This window comes from Megalobrama amblycephala, linkage group LG4, assembly GCF_018812025.1.
Source record: "Megalobrama amblycephala isolate DHTTF-2021 linkage group LG4, ASM1881202v1, whole genome shotgun sequence".
Classification (NCBI taxonomy): domain Eukaryota; kingdom Metazoa; phylum Chordata; class Actinopteri; order Cypriniformes; family Xenocyprididae; genus Megalobrama; species Megalobrama amblycephala.
In genome coordinates this window covers 5463475-5486905 of record NC_063047.1, presented here as the reverse complement: position 1 = coordinate 5486905, position 23431 = coordinate 5463475, and the positions used below count along the sequence as shown (strand labels likewise).

The 23431-nt window shown below is 37.8% G+C and overlaps 2 protein-coding genes across 3 annotated transcripts; both read left to right on the top strand.

Moving 5' to 3' along the window:
• Nucleotides 1-3815, top strand: srsf7a (serine and arginine rich splicing factor 7a). Its single transcript, XM_048186974.1, has 9 exons — nucleotides 1-141; nucleotides 246-325; nucleotides 1581-1805; nucleotides 2210-2389; nucleotides 2471-2539; nucleotides 2633-2671; nucleotides 2861-2980; nucleotides 3094-3192; nucleotides 3277-3815. Exons 3-9 carry the CDS (start codon nucleotides 1588-1590, stop codon nucleotides 3326-3328), a joined length of 777 nt encoding a protein of 258 aa, XP_048042931.1. The 5' UTR covers nucleotides 1-141; nucleotides 246-325; nucleotides 1581-1587; the 3' UTR covers nucleotides 3329-3815.
• Nucleotides 3816-4947: 1132 nt separating this feature from the next.
• Nucleotides 4948-16882, top strand: hnrnpl (heterogeneous nuclear ribonucleoprotein L). Of its 2 annotated transcripts, none has more exons than XM_048186973.1 (14): nucleotides 4948-5104; nucleotides 5770-5888; nucleotides 7404-7641; nucleotides 7769-7854; nucleotides 7941-8037; nucleotides 8959-9031; nucleotides 12978-13013; nucleotides 13249-13317; nucleotides 13649-13920; nucleotides 14204-14325; nucleotides 14562-14763; nucleotides 16122-16179; nucleotides 16314-16409; nucleotides 16585-16882. In XM_048186973.1, the coding sequence occupies exons 1-14, from the start codon at nucleotides 5021-5023 to the stop codon at nucleotides 16641-16643; spliced, it is 1611 nt and encodes a 536-aa protein (XP_048042930.1). In that variant the 5' UTR covers nucleotides 4948-5020; the 3' UTR covers nucleotides 16644-16882. The 2 variants fall into 2 exon arrangements, with proteins under 2 accessions (XP_048042930.1, XP_048042929.1); XM_048186972.1 differs by having other exon boundaries at nucleotides 16302-16409.
• Nucleotides 16883-23431: the final 6549 nt, after the last annotated feature.

The following is a 23431-nucleotide window of genomic DNA, read 5'->3' as shown; positions in this document are numbered from 1 at the left end:
TTGAGTTACATCAGTGAGAGCCAATCATGTGTAAGCATTAAAGACACCGCCTCTTCTGGGAAGTGAAGGACGAGCTCGCGTAGTCGGTGACGGGTGACGCTTCCGGGCCACGAGCGTGAGGAGCATGAGATAAGAGAATTGGTGAGCGCTCTATTTTGGGATTCATGCATACGTTGTTTATTCGGTTAGATGAATTAGATTTGTATCTACTAGTATTCATTAGCTGTTTTCCCCTGTTGGTCAAGGTTTGGTTGAAGCACCTTTAATCAACCGGAAGAAGAAGCGTCCACGCGCCCTCACGGAATCGAGGACGGCGAGTCACACAGTAAGTCCGCGTGCAGCAGATAGTGTTGTTTATTTAGTATTATTTCAAACGCTTTTCTCTTCACATGCAATTCTAAATCTTATACGAGAGCTCGTGTTTTTAATGGTGGTGCCCGCTGACGGATCTTTGTGTTTCGGTAGGTGTATCGTTTGATTCAGGAACGTGCCAAACAAAGAGCGGCCTGCGTTTCTGGCGCACTTAATAATGGCGTTAATCTTGTTTATTGGCTAGCAATCAAACCACTTGTTACATTTTCACTTATGTCGTGCTTATAAAACCTTATCATGTTGTCTGCTCTGGTTTTGGTTGTTTGAGTCTGGTTAATTTCAGTAGCATGTTGATAAACATGATTGAGCGGTCCGTCATGGCCGTAGTTCGTTAGTTGGAGTGACTGGTGTTAACGTTACACACGGATCAAATCGAAACCAAAACATAATGCTTGAGAGAACGCATAAGTTTACACTGTGTAGCAACAAAGCTGTAACAAAAGCACTCACGTCTTTAGCCTTAACCTATTTAGATACATCCACGTGATACGGGAACAGCTGACCGCGAGTTGCGATGTTTTTAGCAAATGCTGGGCTGAACTATATTCTATCTAGACCAACGTACTTGCATGCGCACCCGGTTGATGAATGTATACTAGAAATTGCATTTTATAAGGAAAGGGGTTTTCAACCTTTACAGAACCACAGATTTATTGTATAAAACTAAATGTTCTTTAACACTTTACAGCAATCCTAGGCACACTGCTACTGTATTAGTGCATTATTTAATGCTTAATGGGAAAATTCACCCAAAAATGAAAATTGTCATTTACTCACCCTCATGTTGTTCCAAACCTGTATGACTTTGTTTCGCTGACCATTTACCTTCATTGTTTTGGGGGAAAAAAACATTAGATATATTCTTCTGCAGAACACAAAAGATTATACAGATTTGGAACTGTATGAAGGTAAGTTTTTATTTTTTATTATTATTATCATTATTGGTGTACTGTCCCTTTTAACAGATTGGGTTCAATATTTAGTAGTTAATGTGGTGGAGTACTTTAAGAAACCCCCAATGGTCCATGAGCCCCTGGTCAAAAACCTGATTTCTTTTTTTCTTTTTTCTCTCTTTTGAAAGTAAAATGTACATCAATTACTTGTATTGTGCTTCAAACATTAGCCGGTTTAAAATTAAGGTCTGCAAAAATTTTTCCTCTGACTCAATTAGGCATCAATTAATTTCTTTACTTTTGTCCATACTACAGGTGCAAGATGTCTTACTCATCCCGAAGTTCCTCTCGCGCCACCGACTGTAAGGTCTATGTCGGTGACCTTGGCAATGGTGCAGCCAAAGGTGAGCTGGAACGAGCCTTCAGTTACTACGGACCGTTACGGAGCGTATGGGTCGCCCGGAACCCTCCAGGTTTCGCCTTCGTAGAGTATGAGGATGCCAGAGATGCAGAGGATGCCGTAAAGGGGATGGATGGAAAGTGAGTCAACTTGAGTTCTACCTGCCTACATTTGCCATGATGCTACTGCAGCACATTTAACCCCCTGACCTCTTCAGGGAGCTCAGACCCGCAGGGGTGAGTGTCGGCGGTTTCACTGTTCTCTTTCCGCTCACAAAGGCCCCAACTTTTGTGGCATTTTCCTGGATGCAGGTCAATTGTAGTCTGTTTTTGAGTTCAGTTTGTTTTTAATTTGTCTGAACTTTACCTGCATCTAGGTGAAATGTGTTGCTCTGAAAAAAAGAAAAAAAAAAGTGTGTGTGTGTGTGGGGGGGGCGGGCTAACATGGGGGCAGTCTGGGATGCTTCAACAGCTGGATCACACATACATGCGCACCTTTGTTTGGCATAGGGAAACAAATAACCTTCTGATCTATAATATCCCAGGGTGCTTTGTGGAGCCCGTGTCAGAGTTGAGCTGTCTACTGGTATGTCCAGAAAGTCCCGTTATGGCCGTCCCAGCCGCAGGCAATTTGACCCCAACGATCGCTGTTACCAGTGTGGGGAGAGTGGTCATTATGCCTATGACTGTTATCGTTTCAGCAAGAGGCGAAGCCGACGCAGCAGGTACATGAATCAGTCTTTTATTTTTATAGCCTTGCTACCTGACATTGTTGTGTTAAGGCTTTCATTTTGTTTTTCTTTTAGATCAACATCTCGCTCTCGGTCCAGATCTCGTGGACGGCGCTACCGTTCTCGTAGCCGTAGTAATGAAAGGTAAGTCCTCACACTGCTCCAGTTGTGCTTAAAGTTTTACAGTCTAGATGCATCAGTCTGATTTCATGCTCTCTCCCCCCGCCCCCTTCTCAGGAAATACCGTTCACCTTCATACTCAAAACGCAGAAGCAGGTGAGCTTTATCTGTTTACTACTGTTTCTACCAACTCTAGTTGCAATAATCTATTTAATACATTGGTTTGCCACAGCACTGTTTTAGAAGCACTCTTTCTATGGGATCTTTTGACTTTCCCAATTTTGTCATTGATCTCAGGGCTTTTTTTTTTATTTTTTATAAATAAACCTCACCTCTGTGTTTTAGGTCAGGCTCCCCGGCCCGCTCCAGATCCAGAACCCCTGTGCGCCGCTCACGTTCACCTGTACGCAGGTCAAAAAGCCCTGTCCGGAGGTCCAGATCCAGAACGCCTGTCCGTAGAGACAGGTACTGCGTACACAATTTACTCGTGCTAATTTGTTACTTCAGTTTCACATTTATAAAATGAGATGTACAAGTGTTTTAGATGCAATCAGTTTAAATCTTGTTTGTTTTTAAAGTCGCTCGCGCTCCCGTTCACGGTCTGGTTCCAGACAGAGGGAACGAAGTGTGTCCAGATCTCGCTCTCGGTCTCGTTCGGTCAGTCACAAGAAAGATGGGTAAATGCAAATTTAGACATTAGCATATTTCAGTTGTCATTCAAGGTCGAAAATGTGTGGATACTGATGCTGTGTGTATGTTAGTCATTCCAGGTCTGCCAGCCCAAGGAGAAGTCCAACACCGGATGCTGACTGATCTGAATACTGATGCTTCACCCTATTCCCCACCTTTGCCTCAGGGCTAAAATACATTTTATCTTCCCCATGATTTCAATACTGGTTCTACTGTAGCTAGCTACAAAGCTTATTTTTTTTTTTTTTTTTTTTTTTTTTTTCTTCTCCCTCCCCTCCCCACAATTCAGTGAGAAGCTTCTCCACATTGTAAAAACGTCACTCTCATCTCAAGCAGCTCATGAATTTTTTTTTTTCCTTCCCTTTTACATATTCCCCTTTACTTCTAAATTTTTTTTTTTTTTAAGAGCTCCATTGTTTTAATTTCAGTGTTGAGCCAGTGTCCTGTGGTCAGTGATTTGTGGGTAAGGTGGTGAATGAGCTATGTTGTGACTTAGTCAGTGTATTATATGAATTGAAGAGTACGCTGTGATTTGTTTGTTTGTAGAAGGGTTTTTTTGCATTGAAAATGGCAACAATCTTTTTAATAAAGTAAAGCTTTACAAACCCAACTGTTTCAGTGCATAGTTTTGCTGACCTGAGGTTTCTTTATTCATTTTAACAAGGGATTGTGGTATACTATTTTAAATGGAAAAATGGCACATTTTCAACCTTAACCGTTTGTATTCATTTGTCTTATTGTTTGTAAGTTGCTTTTGTTTTTTAACTTGTTTACTTCAGTAATTGTTTGAGGTCTCTTTACTTTAGCCCAGTATTTTTGCTGTGGTTTCAGAATTGTTATAATTTTGGCATTTTTGTAACTGCCTTATTTTGAGCACAAATAATTATATAGTGATATCAATACTGCAAAATAAAATTGAATTGAAATATGAAAATATATTCTTTAAAAAAAAAAACTGCGCCTTTTATCTAATAGTTTTTGTGTGCTGCTTTTAGTCATGTCTTGAAAGAAATACATCTCTTTGAGGGTGGGTGTGTGTGTGTGTGTGTGTGTGTGTGTGTGTGTGTGTGTGTGTGCGCGCGGCCAGTGCTTGAACATAAAGCTGTGCTTGACCAGCCATTCTTGAGTGGGCAGTTTATATCAAATTATTAAGCCTTTTTATGTAGAATTGTAGTACACTCTTCTGTTATGGGGGGAATAAAAATATAAAGAATGGTATTCTAGGCAAGCTAACTGCTAAATCAAAACTTTTAAAGTTGAATGGAAATATGGCAAGTTCGCACAAACCAAATATTTTTGTAGTTAAGTGTCCTTTAGTTTTAAGCATTGGCTGCCTCAAAACCATGTTTTTTTTTTTAAAGGGATAGTTAATCAAAAAATGAAAATGTCATTTACTCACCCTCAAGTCTTTTAAAACATGTAAGACATTCGTTCATCTTCGGAACACAAATGAAGATCTTTTTAATGCATTTTGAGAGCTTTCTGTCCCTCCATTGAATTTGGGGTTGGAACTAGAGAGTGAGTAAATAAAATTTTAAATTTTGGGTGAACTAACCCTTTTAAAGACTACATATGTGTGATCAGGACACATTAAAAACCTCTCGTTGTTAACACATTAAACGGCATTTTGGTGCACCAGATGCATTCGAACGCGACTACGCAGCCTTAAAATGCTGTCTATGTAGGGAGCTTAATAGGTGTTGAAGCGCAGCCATCCCAAAATTCGTTTTCCTCTCGCGTTTCCATCTCCTCCTGCGGGTTGCCGTAGCTACAGCAGTAGTGTGTTCCATTTTATAGCATTTCATTTGAGACAACATGGCTGCTGCGGCAGGCCATTATTACGGCGACGGAGGCAGAGCAACAAAAAGACAGAAAACAGACAGCGACGGAATGGCCACGGTACTTTAATTTCATTCATGTTATTGCATGGTTTATGCTTGTTGTGCTAGATATTCGTTTTTTTCTTAAAACGCATTTTTCTCAATTTAGTACGTGATGCTATAAGGCTAACTTGTAGCTAACGTTCCACTTAGTCTGTTCCGTTATGATAAATAATAATGCGACTGTGGAGGATATAAGTATTACCTATTAGGTGATATAAATAATATACATCATCTAATACGTCTAATTGGTCCCAGTGGTTCGGCTAGGAGTGCTTTACTCAATGCTCATTCATTGTTCTGGTCAGTCGGATCAGCCTCTAATGTAAACCATTCATACTGCTGCTTACAGACTAACTGTTAAATGGAAACTGTCGTAAAGTGCTCGAGAAAACTCAACTCAAAAGCAGAACAGTTTTTCAGGTTTCGTGCGAAACACTAAACCTGGCAAGATTAGTTTCATCACGATATCTGCACTCTGAATGTGATGCTGCTAACGTTAATCAGATCCATTTGACCAGATTGAACCTTTATTTACTACAGTCTTACAGCACTGATTTTTATATAACGGCTAACGTAGTGAAGAAAATGATTTTTTTGTATATTTGTTTTAAGCATTCACAAGGATTCTAGTTTTATACTATTGGTTGATTTAACCTTTTGCTCTTTCCTTTGTATGTGCAGGAGGGTTACAGTGACCCGCACAAGACCTTGCCCTCACTTGTGGTGCATGTAAGGGGGCTTATTGACGGCATTACCGAGGCTGACCTGGTGGAGGCGCTACAAGAGTTTGGCACTATAAGGTAACGTTCATGGTGGATAAGAATTGTCCCTGTCCCAAATGGTATCCTCAGCCCTGGCTGTTCTCATTCGAGACCTTACTTTGGTGACATACATAAGTTTTAAAAGGGTGTATTTTGGATTAATTTCGAACACTGATAACAAAAGTTCCTTTAAACCATTGGCTCTCAATCTGTTTGACTCAAAGACCCTTCCATTGTCCAACACAATATTCTATGGCCCCAATATTTTCTCTTTTATTTCTGATGTAATTATGACTGCACTGCTTGTGTTTTCAGACTGGGAGTGTTTATATATTAATTAAAAAATCTGAATTAAGACTCAAGATTTTGATTCTATCCCCCGGTTTCACAGACAAGGCTAAAATGCATGTTTGAGCTGTTTTAACTGAAAGCAACTTGCACTAACATATCTTAAAATATGTCAGAGCCATTGTTTTGTCTCAAGATGCACATCAGTAATGTTTTTTTCTAGTGTACATTTATAAAATCAACTTCAATGCCCTAATTGAACTAAGGCCTAATCCTGGTTTAGACTAAGCCCAGTCTGTGAAACCGGGCCTATATGTTTTTCAATAAAAATAAAAAATGAGGGTGGAAAAGAAATGACTTAAGTTTACATCTTTTTTTTTTTTTTTTTTTTTTTTTTTTTTTTAGCATTTTAATTAAGTTTTAAAACTTATATATGTTAAATTGTTTTAAGTCATCATGTGCCCCCCTTTAAAGGGAAAGTTCACCCAAAAATGAAAATTTGATGTTTATCTGCTTACCCCCAGAGCATCCAAGATGTAGCTGACTTTGTTTCTTCAGTAGAACACAAATGATGATTTTTAACTCCAACCGTTGCCGTCTGTCAGTCGTATGATGCATTGAAATGGTAACTCCATCTATAAGAGTCAAAAAAACACGCACAGACAAATCCAAATTAAACCCTACGGCTTGTGACGACGCATTGATGGTTTCTCGCACAAACCGATCCTTTTGTGTCTTTGGACATCAATGTGTCGTCACGAGCCGCAGGGTTTGATTTGGATTTGTCTGTGCTTGTTTATTTGACTCTTATAGATTGTGTTGCCATAGACATGCATTATACGACTGACAGACGGCAACGGTTGGAGTTAAAAATCATCATTTGTGTTCTACTGAAGAAACAAAGTCACCTACATCTTGGATGCTCTGGGGGTAAGCAGATAAACATCAAATTTTCATTTTTGGGTGAACTTGAAAACCACTGCTTTAAATTAAACAAATTTTAATATCTGACTAAATAAAAAATAAACCGGACTAATGTCTTCATTGGTATTAAAGGAAAACTAACTTGTTTAACCAATAATAGTACACTAAAAATGTTCTAATCCCATGATGCAACCCATCATTCAAGATAAGGGTGGGGGGTTATTTTTTTTTTCTATTCATTGATTTGTGTTTTGCACCATTTCGGCAGAACTGTTTGAGGAATTCAAAGTTGTTAATGAGAGTGTGTGTGTGTGTGTGTGTGTGTGTGTGTCTGTCTTTCAGTTATGTTGTGTTGATGCCAAAGAAGCGTCAGGCACTGGTGGAGTTTGAGGACATGAGCGGCTCCAGTAATGCAGTAACATATGCTAACAATAATCAAATCTACATCGCTGGCCGGCCGTCTTACATCAATTACTCTACCAGTCAGAAAATCTCTCGGCCCAGCGACTCTGATGATACACGGAGTGTCAACAATGTACTGCTCCTCACCATCATGAACCCCATCTACCCCATTACCACGGTAAGTTGGTTAGATATTGATCATGTTGTCATGAATTATGATGGTGTCGCTGAGTAGACTCTACTGTCTACTACTGCTAGTCCCCCTCCCCCACCTCTGTTTATACATTTTCATTTCTTGTCCATAGGATGTTCTGTACACCATTTGTAATAACTGCGGACCCGTGCAAAGGATTGTGATCTTCAGGAAAAATGGAGTTCAAGCCATGGTCGAATATCCTTTAACCTTCACTAATGTGTTTTATGATTAGTGTATGGGGCTTTACAATAGGAAAATTGTTCTCCTTGATTCTTGGTCACATTTGACTCTGTCCAGAGTGCACAGAGAGCCAAAGCCTCTCTCAATGGAGCTGACATCTATTCGGGCTGCTGCACCCTTAAAATTGAGTATGCCAAGGTTAGTTCCCCATAAAATGACATCAAACTGTAATGTATTAAAATGTTTGTGCTGTACAGCACTCTCTGCAGGCCTGGAGTCAATATGGCAAATTAAAGGGATAGTTCACCAAAAATGAAAATTCTGTCATTATTCACTCACCCTCATGTCGTTCCAAACCAGTAAGACTTTCGTTCATCTTCGGAACACAAATTAAGGTCTTTTTGATGAAATCAGAGCCCTCCATAGACAGCTATGCAACTACCACTTTGATGCTTCAAAAAATGTATAAAGAGATTGTAAAACTAATCCATATGAATTAAGTGGTTTAGTCCAAATTTTCTGAAGAGACTTGATCGCTTTATATGATTTATTAACACATAAGCCAACCAATAATGAGCCGGCATTCGGATGTAAACACGGAAACGCTACACTGTGGCATCACATGTGTAACAAAAACTCACGGATTATTATTATCTGTAAAATTTGTGTTCCGAAGATGAACGAAGGTCTTACAAGTTTGGAACGACATAAGAGTCAGTAATTAATGATAGAAATTTCATTTTTGGGTGAACTAATCCTTTGATATTCTGTTAAAGGTGCGTTTATTTACATTTTTTTTTTTTCTTCATTAAAAAGTATAGTCCAGGGGACTCAACATTGAACGCATGACAAAAGCATGTCTGAGACTTATGTGTAGTCAATGGTAAGTGTAAAGTGAAAAGTCATGACTTTTTTGGACTTAAAGACACAGAACGTTCATTTCACAGTAAAATGCAAGGAAACTTGTATCACTTATGTCTTCAGGGAAAACAAACAACAACAAAAAAATAAGCCTTGAGCACCTCCTATTGGTCATTATATAAAACAACTGGAAAAAACCTACATGAGATATTGCTGTAAAAACTAATTTCTAATGAAATCTCACTTATTATTGAACAGCCAACCCGTCTCAACGTCTTCAAAAACGATCAGGATACATGGGACTATACCAACCCCAATCTGAGTGGCCAAGGTACTGTACAGCTCACGCACTCTCTCTGTGCTGCTCCTTATGTTTTATGGGGATGGGTGTGTGGACAGGCCTCCTCAAGTGACGCCCTTGGGAAGTTTGAAGTAACTTGAATAGTAGGTCTTTTTTCCCCAAGTACGTCACTTCAGTGATGCTGCTTCATTCTTGCATTCCTTCTCTTTGGATTATAATACAAAGTATTTACACCGTTGTAGTTGCAAATAGACATTCTTACATGGACATGCATTCTTGCACATACGCAAAAAGAACATGCGCCTTTTAGGGCATGATTGTCATACTGACGGCAGAAGCACACATGCTTCTTAGCTCATATTGACGTACACTGGTCTGTTGCACGTCACCTGTCTCGTGTTAAATCACAAGTGTTTCTCATATACACACAACCTGAGAAGTAGGCACTAATTTCACCTGTACTCACTAAGCATGACACTGCATCTAGCAAATATTACATGATGGAGATTTGATTTTTTTTCTTTGCAATAGAGAAGGGGGTATCCAGTCCTGCTCCTGGAGGGCCATTGTCCTGCAGAGTTTAGCACCAACCCCAGTTAAACACACCTGAACAAGCTGATCAAGGTCTTCAGGATCGTTAGAAATTTCCTGGCAAGTGTGTTGGGGAAAGTTGAAGCTAAACTTTGCAGAAGGTTGGCCCTCCAAGAGCAGAATTTCACTGAACAAAGCTGTAAAGCCAGGCTATATATAATAGGATTCACAATGGGTTAGGCAAAATTTAACGGATCATTCAGGAACCAACTTTACCCAGATTGAGTAGCTACTTCATGGTAGATTTTGCATTCAGAATATATATATTTTTTTTTTCAAGGCTGAGCTTGTTTGTCTTTTGCCAGAGTTTATGTATTTGCTCTATTAGCAAAATGTCTATGTATCACATCTCACAGGGTAAACTTGCTGAGCATTTTTACTCCTGAGATGTGATACATTAAGCTCCTGTGCTTGAACTAGCTGCTGAACACATTTTACATCCAACAAAACATTCAGTTTTAAGTTTCTCTGCAAGACACACTCGCAGTACTTCAGCAGGCCACATGGGACAGCAAAACGGAACTCACGGCAACTTTAAACACTTCAAAGACGGCAATTTCACTCATATCGAAGTCACACGGATAGAAAACACTCAAGATATCCTTCCACTCCATTCTCTACAAAGGTGACGGACATCTCTCTGAATTAACGACACATTTTAGGGACATGAGTCTAATCTCTTTGGATAACACATTACAGCCCATCACCGAAGACTTTCACACATCAACACCGACCAAGCGACTGATCAAGCAGCAGACACATGAAGGGAAGTGGTACAGATACACAGAATGACAGAAGAATTACACAGATATTTTCTTCTCGTTCCCTGCCTTATGTCGTCATGTTTCTTGGGTGTTTGGGCTACTTTTGCTCTCGCTTCTCTCCTCTTTCCTGAGAACATCATGCGAACATGCCGCACTGACATAACAGTGACAACACACAAGATCAGGATTGCTACAACATTTGGGTTTGGTCAGAGATCGCCATGACAACATGCCAAGCTGACATTGCCATGACAACACACCATCAAACAAATCGTTTGAGATTTATGCAGAGATCGTCATGACAACACGGCAAGTTGACATTACCATCATGACACAAGTCAAGAGTGCTCCAACACCGCGGCGGTGGTCTCATTGCGCGCAGCACGACAAGTTGAGATCGTCACTACTCACCCGGCCAAGAACAGACATTTGTCTATACATAACGAACAGATGACATCGACTTTACACCGTGACACATCCAAAAACCATATGATCGCAGGCCGCATGCTCTGACATCAACGTGAGATTGTTGCAAACACATCCTTCGCCATCTTGCTAACAATAGTGAAATGCACCAGACAAGACACTATGGGTGACAATTGCGACAAAACACCGCCATAACACGCGGGAAGGACCGCAGCTGCCCACCGATCATACAGACAGATCCTCAGCTCTCCCTCCCCAAGCCCTGTCTCTTTGTGGACTGAAGTGCTTTCTCTCTCTCATTTCTTCATCCCTCCTCCTCCTCCTCTTCCTCTCTGTGTTAAATCTGTTTTATTCATTGGGCACGGCTGACCGTGTTCTGATCCCTGTGTTACGCCCCCTGTGTGACGCAGGTGTGGATAAGTCTGACTGCTGGTGTGGCGTCTCTTCTAAACTCGACACCGTCTGCTGTCTGCTATCCACGTTTGCTACTACGGTAAGCACCTATGTGCCTGGAATGCACCAAAAGCACATGCAGTGGACTGGGAGGAATATCCTAAAGAACTAAATGAAAAGGAAATCATCAGGAAAAGGGCGACTGGTAAAGAATATCACACTTCCACCATGGTGCCTGCTGCATTTATTTATTTGTTTATTTTGAAATGAGCATATAGCACACTGCTCTTTCAAACTCGTCATCCTGGCTGGATTAGCTAGAACTTTGTTGGTAAGATATTTTACGGCATTTTTCGCATGGAGGGAAGACCCTTGAAACCTCTTTTTTTTTTTTTTTTTTTTTTTTTCTTCCCTGGTGGTGGACATATGCAGCTCTAACTTATTATTTTGAGAGAGTTTGAGTCTGGTTGATGTCGCATAAGTGACTGATATTCATAATGATGTCTTTAGCAGTTAACATTTCCTGTGGAAGTGAATACTCCTGATAGTCCTGAGCAAGCGTTTTTAAATCAGAAAATAACAAAATGAAATGCGTTCACTCTTTCAACTTTGTAAATGCATGTTATTGATCTTGAGAACAATTAATAGGTGTGTGTTTGGTGACCGTGATTTCACTAAGTACAACATGTTCCTGGATCAACAGTCCAGTCAACTAATCAGATTTGAGACCAGTTTTACAGTTTGTCAAGTTAAGGCTTACTACCAGGGTTATGTGCTTCTACATCAGTGTTTTTGACCTATTATTTCCTCCCTGATTTTAGGGATAAATTATGGGTAGGGTTAGGACAACATTTTCAGACTGGAATGTTGTTTCAGGATCAACAGATGTTGACACATCTTTCTTGGCAAAATCACGGTGACCGTTTATGTTTAGTTGTTTGTTTTTGACCTTGTAAGTTTAAATCAATGTTATAATTCAATCTTCCAGTGATGTATGCCAGACTCTCCAATCATTTAGTCTCTTTCTTACAGTCGATTTTAAAGAACCTGTCCTACTTTTTCCCCTGATTATCTGTTTCATTTAGATGTCACAATACAGAAGAAAAGATCCCTCAGTTTCATCATGACTTATAACTCTAAAAGACCTACCACTTGCCAACTGGCAGCCTTGTTTGTCTAGTCAACTTGAAATCATAATTGCCCCCATTTACTTTTAATGTATTTTTCTTAGCTTTTTGTCCATTATTTATTTGTGCACATTTTATAAATGTTCCAAATGCACATTTATTTCCACATAAAGAAAGTAAAATTGGTTGCAAATAGTTTAATGTTCTCTTCGACTCCACCTTTTTACTTTCTAAAGTTTTTGGTATTTTATAAATTTAAGTAAAATTATTTCTGTGTTTACTAAAATCCCTGTCTAAAATGTAGGTAAATATCACTATGTATTGTTTTAGTAGTCTCTGCTCTCCTTTTCTGTGAACTCTTGTATTTTGACATTGATGTAATTTGGGTGTCATTTTATTTGGAGAAGAACATTTGTTTTGATCATATCTAGAACCAGGCTACTTGTCTGAAGTGCTTATTCTTCATTCAGACCTTTTTTTTCTGGCACAGACCTTCAAATAATCAATACATACTGTGCTTTTGAACTTCTCCTGGGACCTGTGGTTTAACAGTCTGAACCAAGTCAAATGAATAAATGCATATTTAGTTTTTGAAGTTTGACTATTTAATCATGTTCTTGTATTTATTTTTATTACTTATTTTAATCTGATTTGTGTGTATACCTGTCTGTGCAGATACCGATGCAGATGGCAATTGGAACAATTCGCAAGGTGTGTGTTTGGTTGTGTATGAAAGATTTTCTTGGATCATGTAAATACAGTTGGATTTCTCGTCATTCAAAATCTCCATTATGGCTTCCTGTAGAATTGCTGTAATTGTGATTTAGTAGTATTAACACCTAACTTTCACTGCATGTCACTCACTGAATTGCACAGCCCTTCCTATTTCTTTTGTTTGCAATCTTGTTCACAGTGGTTGAGATGTTGTATTGTTGTTCTCTTTCAGACCCCAATGCTAACCCGAACAAGCGACAGAGGCAGCCAGCCCTGCTAGGGGATCATCCACCAGAATATGGTCAGTTTGATACTCACATTAACAAATTGCCCAAATAAAGGCAGTCCCTTTAGCGCTTATAGGTGCTTATTTTGTATATTTCATTCTCAATTCTCTCTCTCTCTCTCATATATATATATATATATATATATATATATATATATATACACACTTATACTTATACTTAGATTTTACTTGCCTGTGTATGTGTTAGAGGCTAAGAATTGGCTAATAGGCATTATTTAGTCAACCAGAGTGAAGATTTAGTCGTATATGCGAGTGATTTACTCGCATTGTAGAGGGTTGTAAATAATAATACTTTTTTTTTTTTTTTATATATATATAAAAATAGCTGGTCCTCAGAGTGGCTACGGTCACTATGATGACACCTATGGACCACCTCCTCCACCCGCTCACTACGAGGGCAGGCGCATGGGGCCCCCAATGGGGCGTGGCCGTGGCGGACCCCGGTATGGTGGGGCACAGTATGGACATGGACCTCCTCCACCAGACTACAGCGCTCATGCTGACTCTCCTGTGGTCATGGTGTACGGTCTTGAGCCCACCAAGATCAATGCGGACAGAGTGTTTAATATATTCTGTCTCTATGGCAATGTGGAAAGGGTGAGTGGATCTCATGATCCTCAGATTAAGAACTTGTAGATTCAACAGCGGCTTAATTGCTTTCAACCATTACTTGGTTATATTTCTGTCAAGCAAACCTTAAGTTGCGAGGATTCTGCATACTTGGTCTTCTTCTTTTTTTCTTTTTATTTTTTTTTATTTTTTATTTAAAGTGTTTTTGAGTGAAGTCTCTTATGCTCACTAAGGCTGCATTTATTGCAAGAACTGCATTTGTTTGAAATAGTTTTTTGCACCATTAAATGCCTTTTGTGTGTGTGCTCAGGTGAAGTTTATGAAGAGTAAACCAGGTGCTGCTATGGTGGAGATGGGAGACTGCTATGCTGTGGATAGAGCCATTTCACACCTTAACAACAACATGCTGTTTGGACAAAAACTCAATGTCTGGTGTGTACAGTAGAAAGCCTTTTTGAGCATGCACATCCATTATATATCTATTTTATTACACAATTATTCATTTTGCCTTTTGTTCATTTTATTTAAAAAAAAAAAAATCCTTTTACATTTAATAATTAATAAAAGGACTAGACCTTAAAGTTATCTTCTCCGTTCAAGACAAGTAAAACTAAATCTGCATGCTTTATTTGTCTGTGTGTACTGTTTTTTTGTCTATTGGTCTGCAGTGTATCTAAACAACAGGCCATAATGCCGGGTCAGTCATACCAGCTGGAAGATGGCAGTTGTAGTTTTAAGGATTTCCATGGGAACAGAAACAACCGTTTCACCACTGCTGAGCAGGCAGCCAAGAACCGTATCCAGCAGCCCAGCAATGTACTGCACTTCTTCAACAGCCAACCAGACAGCACTGTTGAAGTTTTCAGTCAGGTCAGAGATATATGTCATTAAGGTTGCCATGTTTATTTTGAATGATATATATATATATATATATATATATATATATATATATATATATATATATATATATATATATATATATATATATATATATATATATTGTACAGTACAGTCCAAAAGTTTGGAACCACTAAGATTTTTAATGTTTTTAAAAGAAGTTTCGTCTGCTCACCAAGGCTACATTTATTTAATTAAAAATACAGTAAAAACAGTAATATTGTGAAATATTATTACAATTTAAAATAACTGTTTTCTATTTGAATATATTTCACAAAGTAATTTATTCCTGTGATGGCAAAGCTGAATTTTCAGCATCATTACTCCAGTCTTCAGTGTCACATGATCCTTCAGAAATCATTCTAATATGCTGATCTGCTGCTCAAGAAACATTTAATGTGTACAATTGTACAAAATATTTGTGTACAATATTTTTTTTCAGGATTATTTGATGAATAGAAAGTTCAAAAGAACAGTGTTTATCTGAAATCTAATCTTTTGTAACATTATAAATGTATTTACTGCCACTTTTGACTGATTTAATGCATCCTTGCTGAATAAAAGTATTAATTTCTTTAATTTCTTTTCAAAAAAATAAAACTAAAAATTCTTACTGACCCCAAACTTTTGAACGGTAGTGTATAATGCTACAGAAGCTTTGTATTTCAGATAAATGCTGTTCTTTTGAACTTTCTATTCATCAAGGAATCCTGAAAAAAAAAAAAAAAAAAGTACACAACTGTTTTCAACATTGAAAATAATCATAAATGTTTATTGAGCAGCAGATCAGCATATTAGAATGATTTCTGAAGGATCATGTGACACTGAAGACTGGAGTAACGATGCTGAAAATTCAGCTTTGCATCAGGAATAAATTACTTTGTCAAATATATTTAAATAGTACACAGTTATTTTAAATTGTAATAATATTTCACAATATTACTGTTTTTTACTGTATTTTTAATTAAATAAATGTAGCCTTGGTGAGCAGACGAAACTTCTTTTAAAAACATTAAAAATCTTAGTGGTTCCAAACTTTAGGACTGTACTGTGTGTATGTGTATTTTATTTATATGTATGTATGTATGTATGTATGTATGTGTGTGTGTGTGTGTGTGTGTGTGTTAGAAAAATATATATGTGCACTTTTAATCTTTTAACAAAAACATTGTGTCCTTCCCTGCTATGATTTCTGACTTTTTTTTTTTTTTTCTTGTTAGCCATTTTACTCGATGCCATAATAGTCATTCGGACAAAGATGTTTTGTGCTTTTAATGATCTGGGTGTGTGTGGGCTTAGTTTAATGGTCTTTTCTGGATTTTCATCTACAGATTTGTGATGAGTTGGGAATAAAGAGCCCAGCCAGCGTCAAGCTGTTCACTGGCAAGAGTGAGTTACTAATTAGTTAAATGTGTTTGTATAAACAGTCAATTTATTGTGTGTGAATTATGTTGTAAAGTGTATTAGTGTTCTGTGTAAATACACTTGTTTGTGTGTGTGCTCTTGTGTTGGTGGAACTGCAGGTGAGAGAAGTTCATCTGGTCTGTTGGAGTGGGAGTCAGTTAATGATGCTATGGAGGCTCTTGCCATGATGAACCACTACCAGATGAAGAACCCTAGTAAGCACTCGTCTTAAATAGACATCCAGCAAACTTTAACGCTACTGCACTGTGACTGTACTGTGGTCATGGCAACTACATATTTTTGTACTGTCATGAGTCATTTCTGAGCTGTTTTGCTCAAACAGTAAGTCACAATATGTTCCTTAAATATTCTTTCTTTTTTTTCCCTCAGGCGGGCCTTACCCATACACTCTCAAACTGTGTTTTTCAACTGCACAGCACGCCAACTGAAACCAATAATGACCACTAACCTTGCCAGTGACCCGTCTTAATTCTTGACCTGGAGGGAAAGAAATGGGACTGTTATTTCCAGAATAAGACTGGACTCAATGTTTTGTATTGTTTCATTTTTAAAATTTTTTTTTTTAAATTGCTATTAATATTCTTTTCTTTTTTTTTCTGTTGACCGGTCTTGTATAACAGTAATGTTGTGTGAAAATGTATTAAATTAGTAAAGACATCATTGTGAACTGCTTGTCGTGTGCATGTAGTTTGGCTCAAAACAGTGGGATTGATGGTGTGTCATGGAAACAGCCAGCCAAGCAACTAACCTTAACACAAAATGAATACAAACTTAGCCAAACAGAATGGAGATCAATACACGTTTGTGGTAAGTGGTTACCGTAAGGTAACCACTTAGCTGAATTCAGTAGACCTTTTCTTGTAGTTTCAAAACTTGAAGTTTTTGAATTGTAATACATTTGTACACTACTGCTCAAAAGTTTGGTGTCAGTATATGTTACAAAATATTTATTTCAAATAAATACTGTTCTTTCTAACTTTGCATCCATCAAAGAATCCTTAAAGTATCAAAGCACAACTGTCAACAATAAGAAATGTTCCTTGAGCAACAAATCAGCATATTTGAATGATTTTTGAAGAATCAGGTTAGACTGGAGTATTGACTTAAATTCAGCTTTGCCAGGAATAAATTACATTTTAAAAACTTAAAATAGAAAAGTTATTTTAAGTTGTAATCATTTGCAATATTTCTTTTTTTTATGGTATTTTTGATCAATTAAATGCAGCCTTGGTGAGTAAAAGAACCTAATTTCAAAAACCTCTAAAAACTCTTACCAACCCCAAACTTTAAACGATAGTTGTATTGTAGTTGCAGATGGTTTGTTCTTTGTAAACAGTCCTTAAAATTCTTAAAGAATACATAATGCGCTATATTTTTTGTAGTATACACAGTTATTGGAAAAGTAATTATAGTGATGGGAGCTATCCATTGTGCTGAATCACAGAATCAGAGATTTTCTCACAAGTATTCATGACCGTTTCAGAACAGCAGCAGTATCAGACCGTAAGAGTGGAGATTATTGCCTCATTAATGGTAGGGTAGACAATTTCCGAGGCCCTTTTGACATGACGTGTGGTAGATTTTTCCCTACGCACCTGACTTAGTTAAACCTGGGTGTCCCTGACACCATAAACAAATAAACCTGGGTGTCCCTGACACCATAAAACCAATCAATTTATACTTACTGAGCGTACTTCAGTACCTGTTCGAGTCGGCCGACGTCTCGGCCTGTTTTGGGGGCCTATCACCTGATAATAAGCTCTTTAGTGCTCCTCACCACTAAACACTATCACTATAGTATGGAAAGAGTTCTCTAGTGCTTAGTTGTTTGCTGCAGCCTAAAAACCAGACAGACTCCAGTCTATGCCTCAGAATATGCTTTAATCACGGCTGGGAGAGTTCTCATCATTCCAGAGAATCTCTCTCCGAACAAAGGAATACAACAGGTTTTATAGGCTTTCAGGTACACTTCATAGTCAGCATGGCATGATCTATTACTCATTATCATCAGTCTCAATATGATTGGTTTAGATTTAAGAAAAACATCTCAGTTCCTCTGTCCCGCTTACTGCCAGAGTAAATTTAGATTAGAACAACTGAATCACAAGATCATCAAAAAATATCATTGGGGATTTTTACTTGAGTACAATTAAAAATCAATACTTTTACTTAATTACATTTTTTAAGAAAAAAAGTACTTTTTACTCCTTACTATTTTATTTACAGTCAAAAAATACTTTTTTTTTGGAGATCATTCTATTTTCCCTTACTATTACCAAACCAATTGAATTACGTTGATGCCCAGTTTAATTTAAAGGTTATTTTTTAATGAAATTCATTTTCATATTCCATGAAATTGGTCAGACATGTTCATCGGTCCTTTGGGAGTAACGTCATGTCGCATCAATTACCACAATGCACAGCACCTTGACCTCAAAGAATATACACTAACAAGAAGTTGCATGTGGCAGTGGATAGTGGAATGTGCCACTGACATTGTCGCGAAACACTGACACTGTCGTGGTCTCGCGGACCATGTCGCCATATTTTGTGATGCCTGCAGGAGTGACTGACTGAGAGTTGAGCAGCTATACATATGTAAACTTATGTATACTTATGTAAATAGTATAACTCAGAGACATGTTTTTTTTTTGGGTTTTTTTTTTTTAAATCCAATTAAACGTATTAAAGTCGGTCATTTTTTTTTAAGACATGTCAGGTTTGTGGGAAAAAAATACTATAGTAAATACTATAGTGTTTCTGAACCGTACTATAGTAAAGTACTTGAATTAATTTGTTGTGGTAATTCTATAGGCTAGATGCTGTGCTAATATAACAACTATAGTAATGTAAACAAATTATTTTACCCAATACTGTACTAAGTTTTCTACAACTATGGGGTATATTATACAATACACTACAGTTTACTGTAGTAAAACTAAAGTATACTACAGTATTTATTACAGTTTATCTGTTCACTATAGTTAATATTACAGTATGCTGTAGCATACTAGCATTCATTAACAAACTGTTGTAAATACTATAATTTATACAGTACACTACAATTTACTAAAGTATGGTTCAAAAACACTATAGTATTTACTATAAATTACTATAGTATTTTTTCACCAGGGGTGCCACAGGTTTGCCAACTCTCAGGCTCTGTCTCGCTCTCACCTCAGGCCAAACTGGCAACCAAAATCTCAGCTTTAAAATTGTGTAACATTCTTCCAAACAAACCAGCACTGTCCTGTCAATATATTTGAATGGGCTTAAGCAAAAGAGATGACGGCTTCACTTCATTTTTATAAATGTTAAATTGCGAAGTTTTACTGACTTGAAGTATGCTAATGCATCTATCTATTATTAAAAAAAATAATAGTTGACTTAACTGTGGGGATTACTCTACAATAACCACAAATTCATTTAAAATATAGATATAATTTAATATGTGGTAAGTAGTTCTCATCTATGGTTTTAATATTTCTATATAGGTATAGCACACTAAGTAGTAAGCAAACTAGGTAGTAAGCACACTAGTACACTAAGTAGTAAGCACACTAAGTAGTATCCACACTAAGTAGTATCCACACTAGCAAGCACACTAGCACACTTAGTAAGCACACTAGGTAGTAAGCACACTAGCACACTAAGTAGTATCCACACTAGGTAGTAAGCACACTAGCACACTAAGTAGTAAGCAAACTAGGTAGTAAGCACACTAGCACACTAAGTAGTATCCACACTAGGTAGCAAGCACACTAGGTAGTAAGCACACTAGCACACTAAGTAGTAAGCACACTAAGTAGTATCCACACTAGGTAGTGTCCACACTAGGTAGTAAGCACACTAGCACACTAAGTAGTATCCACACTAGGTAGTAAGCACACTAAGTAGTAAGCACACTAGGTAGTAAGCACACTAGGTAGTAAGCACACTAGCACACTAAGTAGTAAGCACACTAAGTAGTATCCACACTAGGTAGTATCCACACTAGGTAGTAAGCACACTAGCACACTAAGTAGTATCCACACTAGGTAGTATCCACACTAGGTAGTAAGCACACTAGCACACTAAGTAGTAAGCAAACTAGGTAGTAAGCACACTAGCACACTAAGTAGTAAGCACACTAGGTAGTAAGCACACTAGGTAGTAAGCACACTAGCACACTAAGTAGTAAGCACACTAAGTAGTATCCACACTAGGTAGTAAGCACACTAGGTAGTAAGCACACTAGCACACTAAGTAGTAAGCACACTAAGTAGTATCCACACTAGGTAGTATCCACACTAGGTAGTAAGCACACTAGCACACTAGGTAGTATCCACACTAGGTAGTAAGCACACTAAGTAGTAAGCACACTAGGTAGTAAGCACACTAAGTAGTAAGCACACTAGGTAGTAAGCACACTAGGTAGTAAGCACACTAGCACACTAAGTAGTATCCACACTAGGTAGTATCCACACTAGCACACTAAGTAGTAAGCAAACTGGGTAGTAAGCACACTAGCACACTAAGTAGTAAGCACACTAGGTAGCAAGCACACTAGGTAGTAAGCACTCTAATAGTAAGCACACTAAGTAGTAAGCATACTAGGTAGTATCCACACTAGGTATTAAGTACACTAAATAGTAAGCACAATAGGTTGTATCCACACTAGTTAGTAAGCACACTAGCACACTAAGTAATAAGCAAACTAGGTAGTAAGCACACTAAGTAGTATCCACACTAGCACACTAAGTAGTAAGCACACTAAGTAGTTATAAAAGGAAGTTGAATGTTCTTTAGATATGGCCACTGAGACAGCTCTTCAGGTCTGGGAATGTTGTCTGTAGTGACAGGCATTTCTTTCTGTGTGAAGATTTTTGCTGCTAATAAGTCAAAGATATCCCGTGGATTCGTATTGGACATTGGATATAGGATTGTTGCAACTTGAATATGAACGTGAAGTGGAACTTTGGATGGATTATGGCGAAAGAACATTGTTCATCGTTCGCATCAAAACGATCTTAACACCAAGGTATGCACTTGATCTATTTTAAAGCTGAATGAAGAGTCGCTGTTTTATTGGACTGTTTTAAAATGGATCAGTCAAAAGCAGATGAAATTGAGATAATGGAGAAGAAAGGCCTAAGTGAAGATGTGTCGAAGTTGCGTTCATCCAGATCAGCAAAAATATCACGTTACCTGACGCTTGAGAATTGTGAGTTCTTTAATGGTTGACAAAGACTTTCTGGAAGAAGTTAAAGGCAATATGATTAAGGCTCTGCATGAAACATATGTAGAAATGTTGGATGAAGAAGATAAAATGAGGATATAAGAACTTGGTATGAGCCCAGAATGGTACAAGTAAATAATTTTCTATCAGATGTGTCAAAATGGATTACCACTGTAGAAAATCCTTACTCTGTAAACTTGCTAGGTGATACCTCAGATGTAAATTCCTGTGTGCAACCAAAAATTTCAGAAGATGATGATCGTAGTTCTGTGTGCTGCAATAGTTCGAAGGGTAGATTAAGTATCAAATCAACCAGCTCTATCCGCATTCAAGAAGAAGCAAAAAGAGCAGCACTATTAGCTAAGGCAGCCACTCTGCAAAAAAAGCATGAGCTGGAGGAACATCAAGAAGCTTTAGAAATTCAAGGGGAATTTAGAAGCTGCTACAGCAAAGATCACTTACCTAAAAATGCAGAAGAAGCAATGAGTAATCCTCAATCTGCCACAAGAGATGTGAGTGTACAGTTTGAAGATATGGGTGATGTCTTACACTCTGTGGATGAACGTGCAGCAGATGTTAAACTAAGGTAATAACCAATCTTAGGTAATAACTAGGTAATAACTAGGTAATAACTAGGTAATAACCAATATTAGGTAATAACTAGGTAATAACCAATCTTAGGTAATAACTAGGTAATAACCAATATTAGGTAATAACTAGGTAATAATCAATCCTAGGTAATAACTAGGTAATAACTAGGTAATAACCAATCTTAGGTAATAACAAGGTAATAACCAATCTAAGGTAATAACTAGGTAGTAACTAAACGTAACTAAAGGTAACTCTTTGGTTATTACCTAGTTAATACCTAAGATTCATTATTATCTAGTTATTACCTAAGATAGGTAATAACTAGATAATAACTAGGTAATAACCAATCTTAGGTTATAACTAGGTAATAACCAATCTTAGGTAATAACTAGATAATAACTAGGTAATAACCAATCTTAGGTTATAACTAGGTAATAACTAATCTTTGGTTATTATCTAGTTATTATCTAGTTATTACCTGATTAGTCATTACCTGATTAGTTATTACCTAGTTTTTACCTAGTTATTACCAAAGATAGTTATTACCTAGTTATTACCTAGTTATTAACTAAGATTGTTATTACCTTATTATTACCTAAGATTGGTATTACCTAGTTATTACCTAAGATTGTAATTACCTAGTATTCCCTAAGATTGCTATTACCTAGTTATTACCTAAGATTGTTATTACCTAGTTATTACCTAAGATTGTAATTACCTAGTTATTACCTACCTAGTTATTACCTAAGATTTTAATTACCTAGTATTCCCTAAGATTGCTATTACCTAGTTATTACCTAAGATTGTTATTACCTAGTTATTACCTACCTAGTTATTACATAGATTATTACCTATTTCCTAAGATTTGTTATTACCTAGTTATTACCCACCTAGTTATTACGAAGATTTTTTTTACCTAGTTATTACCTAAGATTGGTTATTACCTAGTTATTATCTAGTTATTACCTATCTTAGGAAGGTGTTGGTGTGGCTCTTTTTAAAAGCATGACAAAATCATTTGTTGGCAGGAGAGGGCTCGGCGGCGGCTGGAGCGGGCTTGGTGGCGGCTGGAGCTGCCTCGTGGAAGCCTGGTGCGGGCTCGTGGAAGGCTGGAGATGGGTCTGGATACGGGGTCCATGACATGCCCTCATATTCAATTAACAGCCCCACTGGTACTGGAGTGGGCTCGGCGAAGGCAGGGATTTTGGACCGTCTGGACCTCTTTGTGGCCCTGCTTTTGGATGGTTTGGGCGTGACCTCTGGTTGGAGCTCTGGTGCACACCCACTGGAGCGATAGGTGGAGTAAATTTGTGGCTGGTGAGCTGGCCAGGCCACCATTGCTTCTGAGGGAGCTGGACGAGGTGAGTACGATTGTCTATGAACCTCTTCAATTTCAAACTCGGAACC

Coding starts and splice junctions, on each gene's coding strand:
- srsf7a (XM_048186974.1), top strand. CDS start 1,588: ATGTCTTACTCATCCCGAAGTTCCTCTCGCGCCACCGACTGTAAGGTC. Junction 2,672..2,860: donor TACTCAAAACGCAGAAGCAG/GTGAGCTTTATC, acceptor TCTGTGTTTTAG/GTCAGGCTCCCCGGCCCGCT. Junction 2,981..3,093: donor ACGCCTGTCCGTAGAGACAG/GTACTGCGTACA, acceptor TTGTTTTTAAAG/TCGCTCGCGCTCCCGTTCAC.
- hnrnpl (XM_048186972.1), top strand. CDS start 5,021: ATGGCTGCTGCGGCAGGCCATTATTACGGCGACGGAGGCAGAGCAACA. Junction 8,038..8,958: donor TTAAAATTGAGTATGCCAAG/GTTAGTTCCCCA, acceptor ATTATTGAACAG/CCAACCCGTCTCAACGTCTT. Junction 13,014..13,248: donor CAATTGGAACAATTCGCAAG/GTGTGTGTTTGG, acceptor GTTCTCTTTCAG/ACCCCAATGCTAACCCGAAC.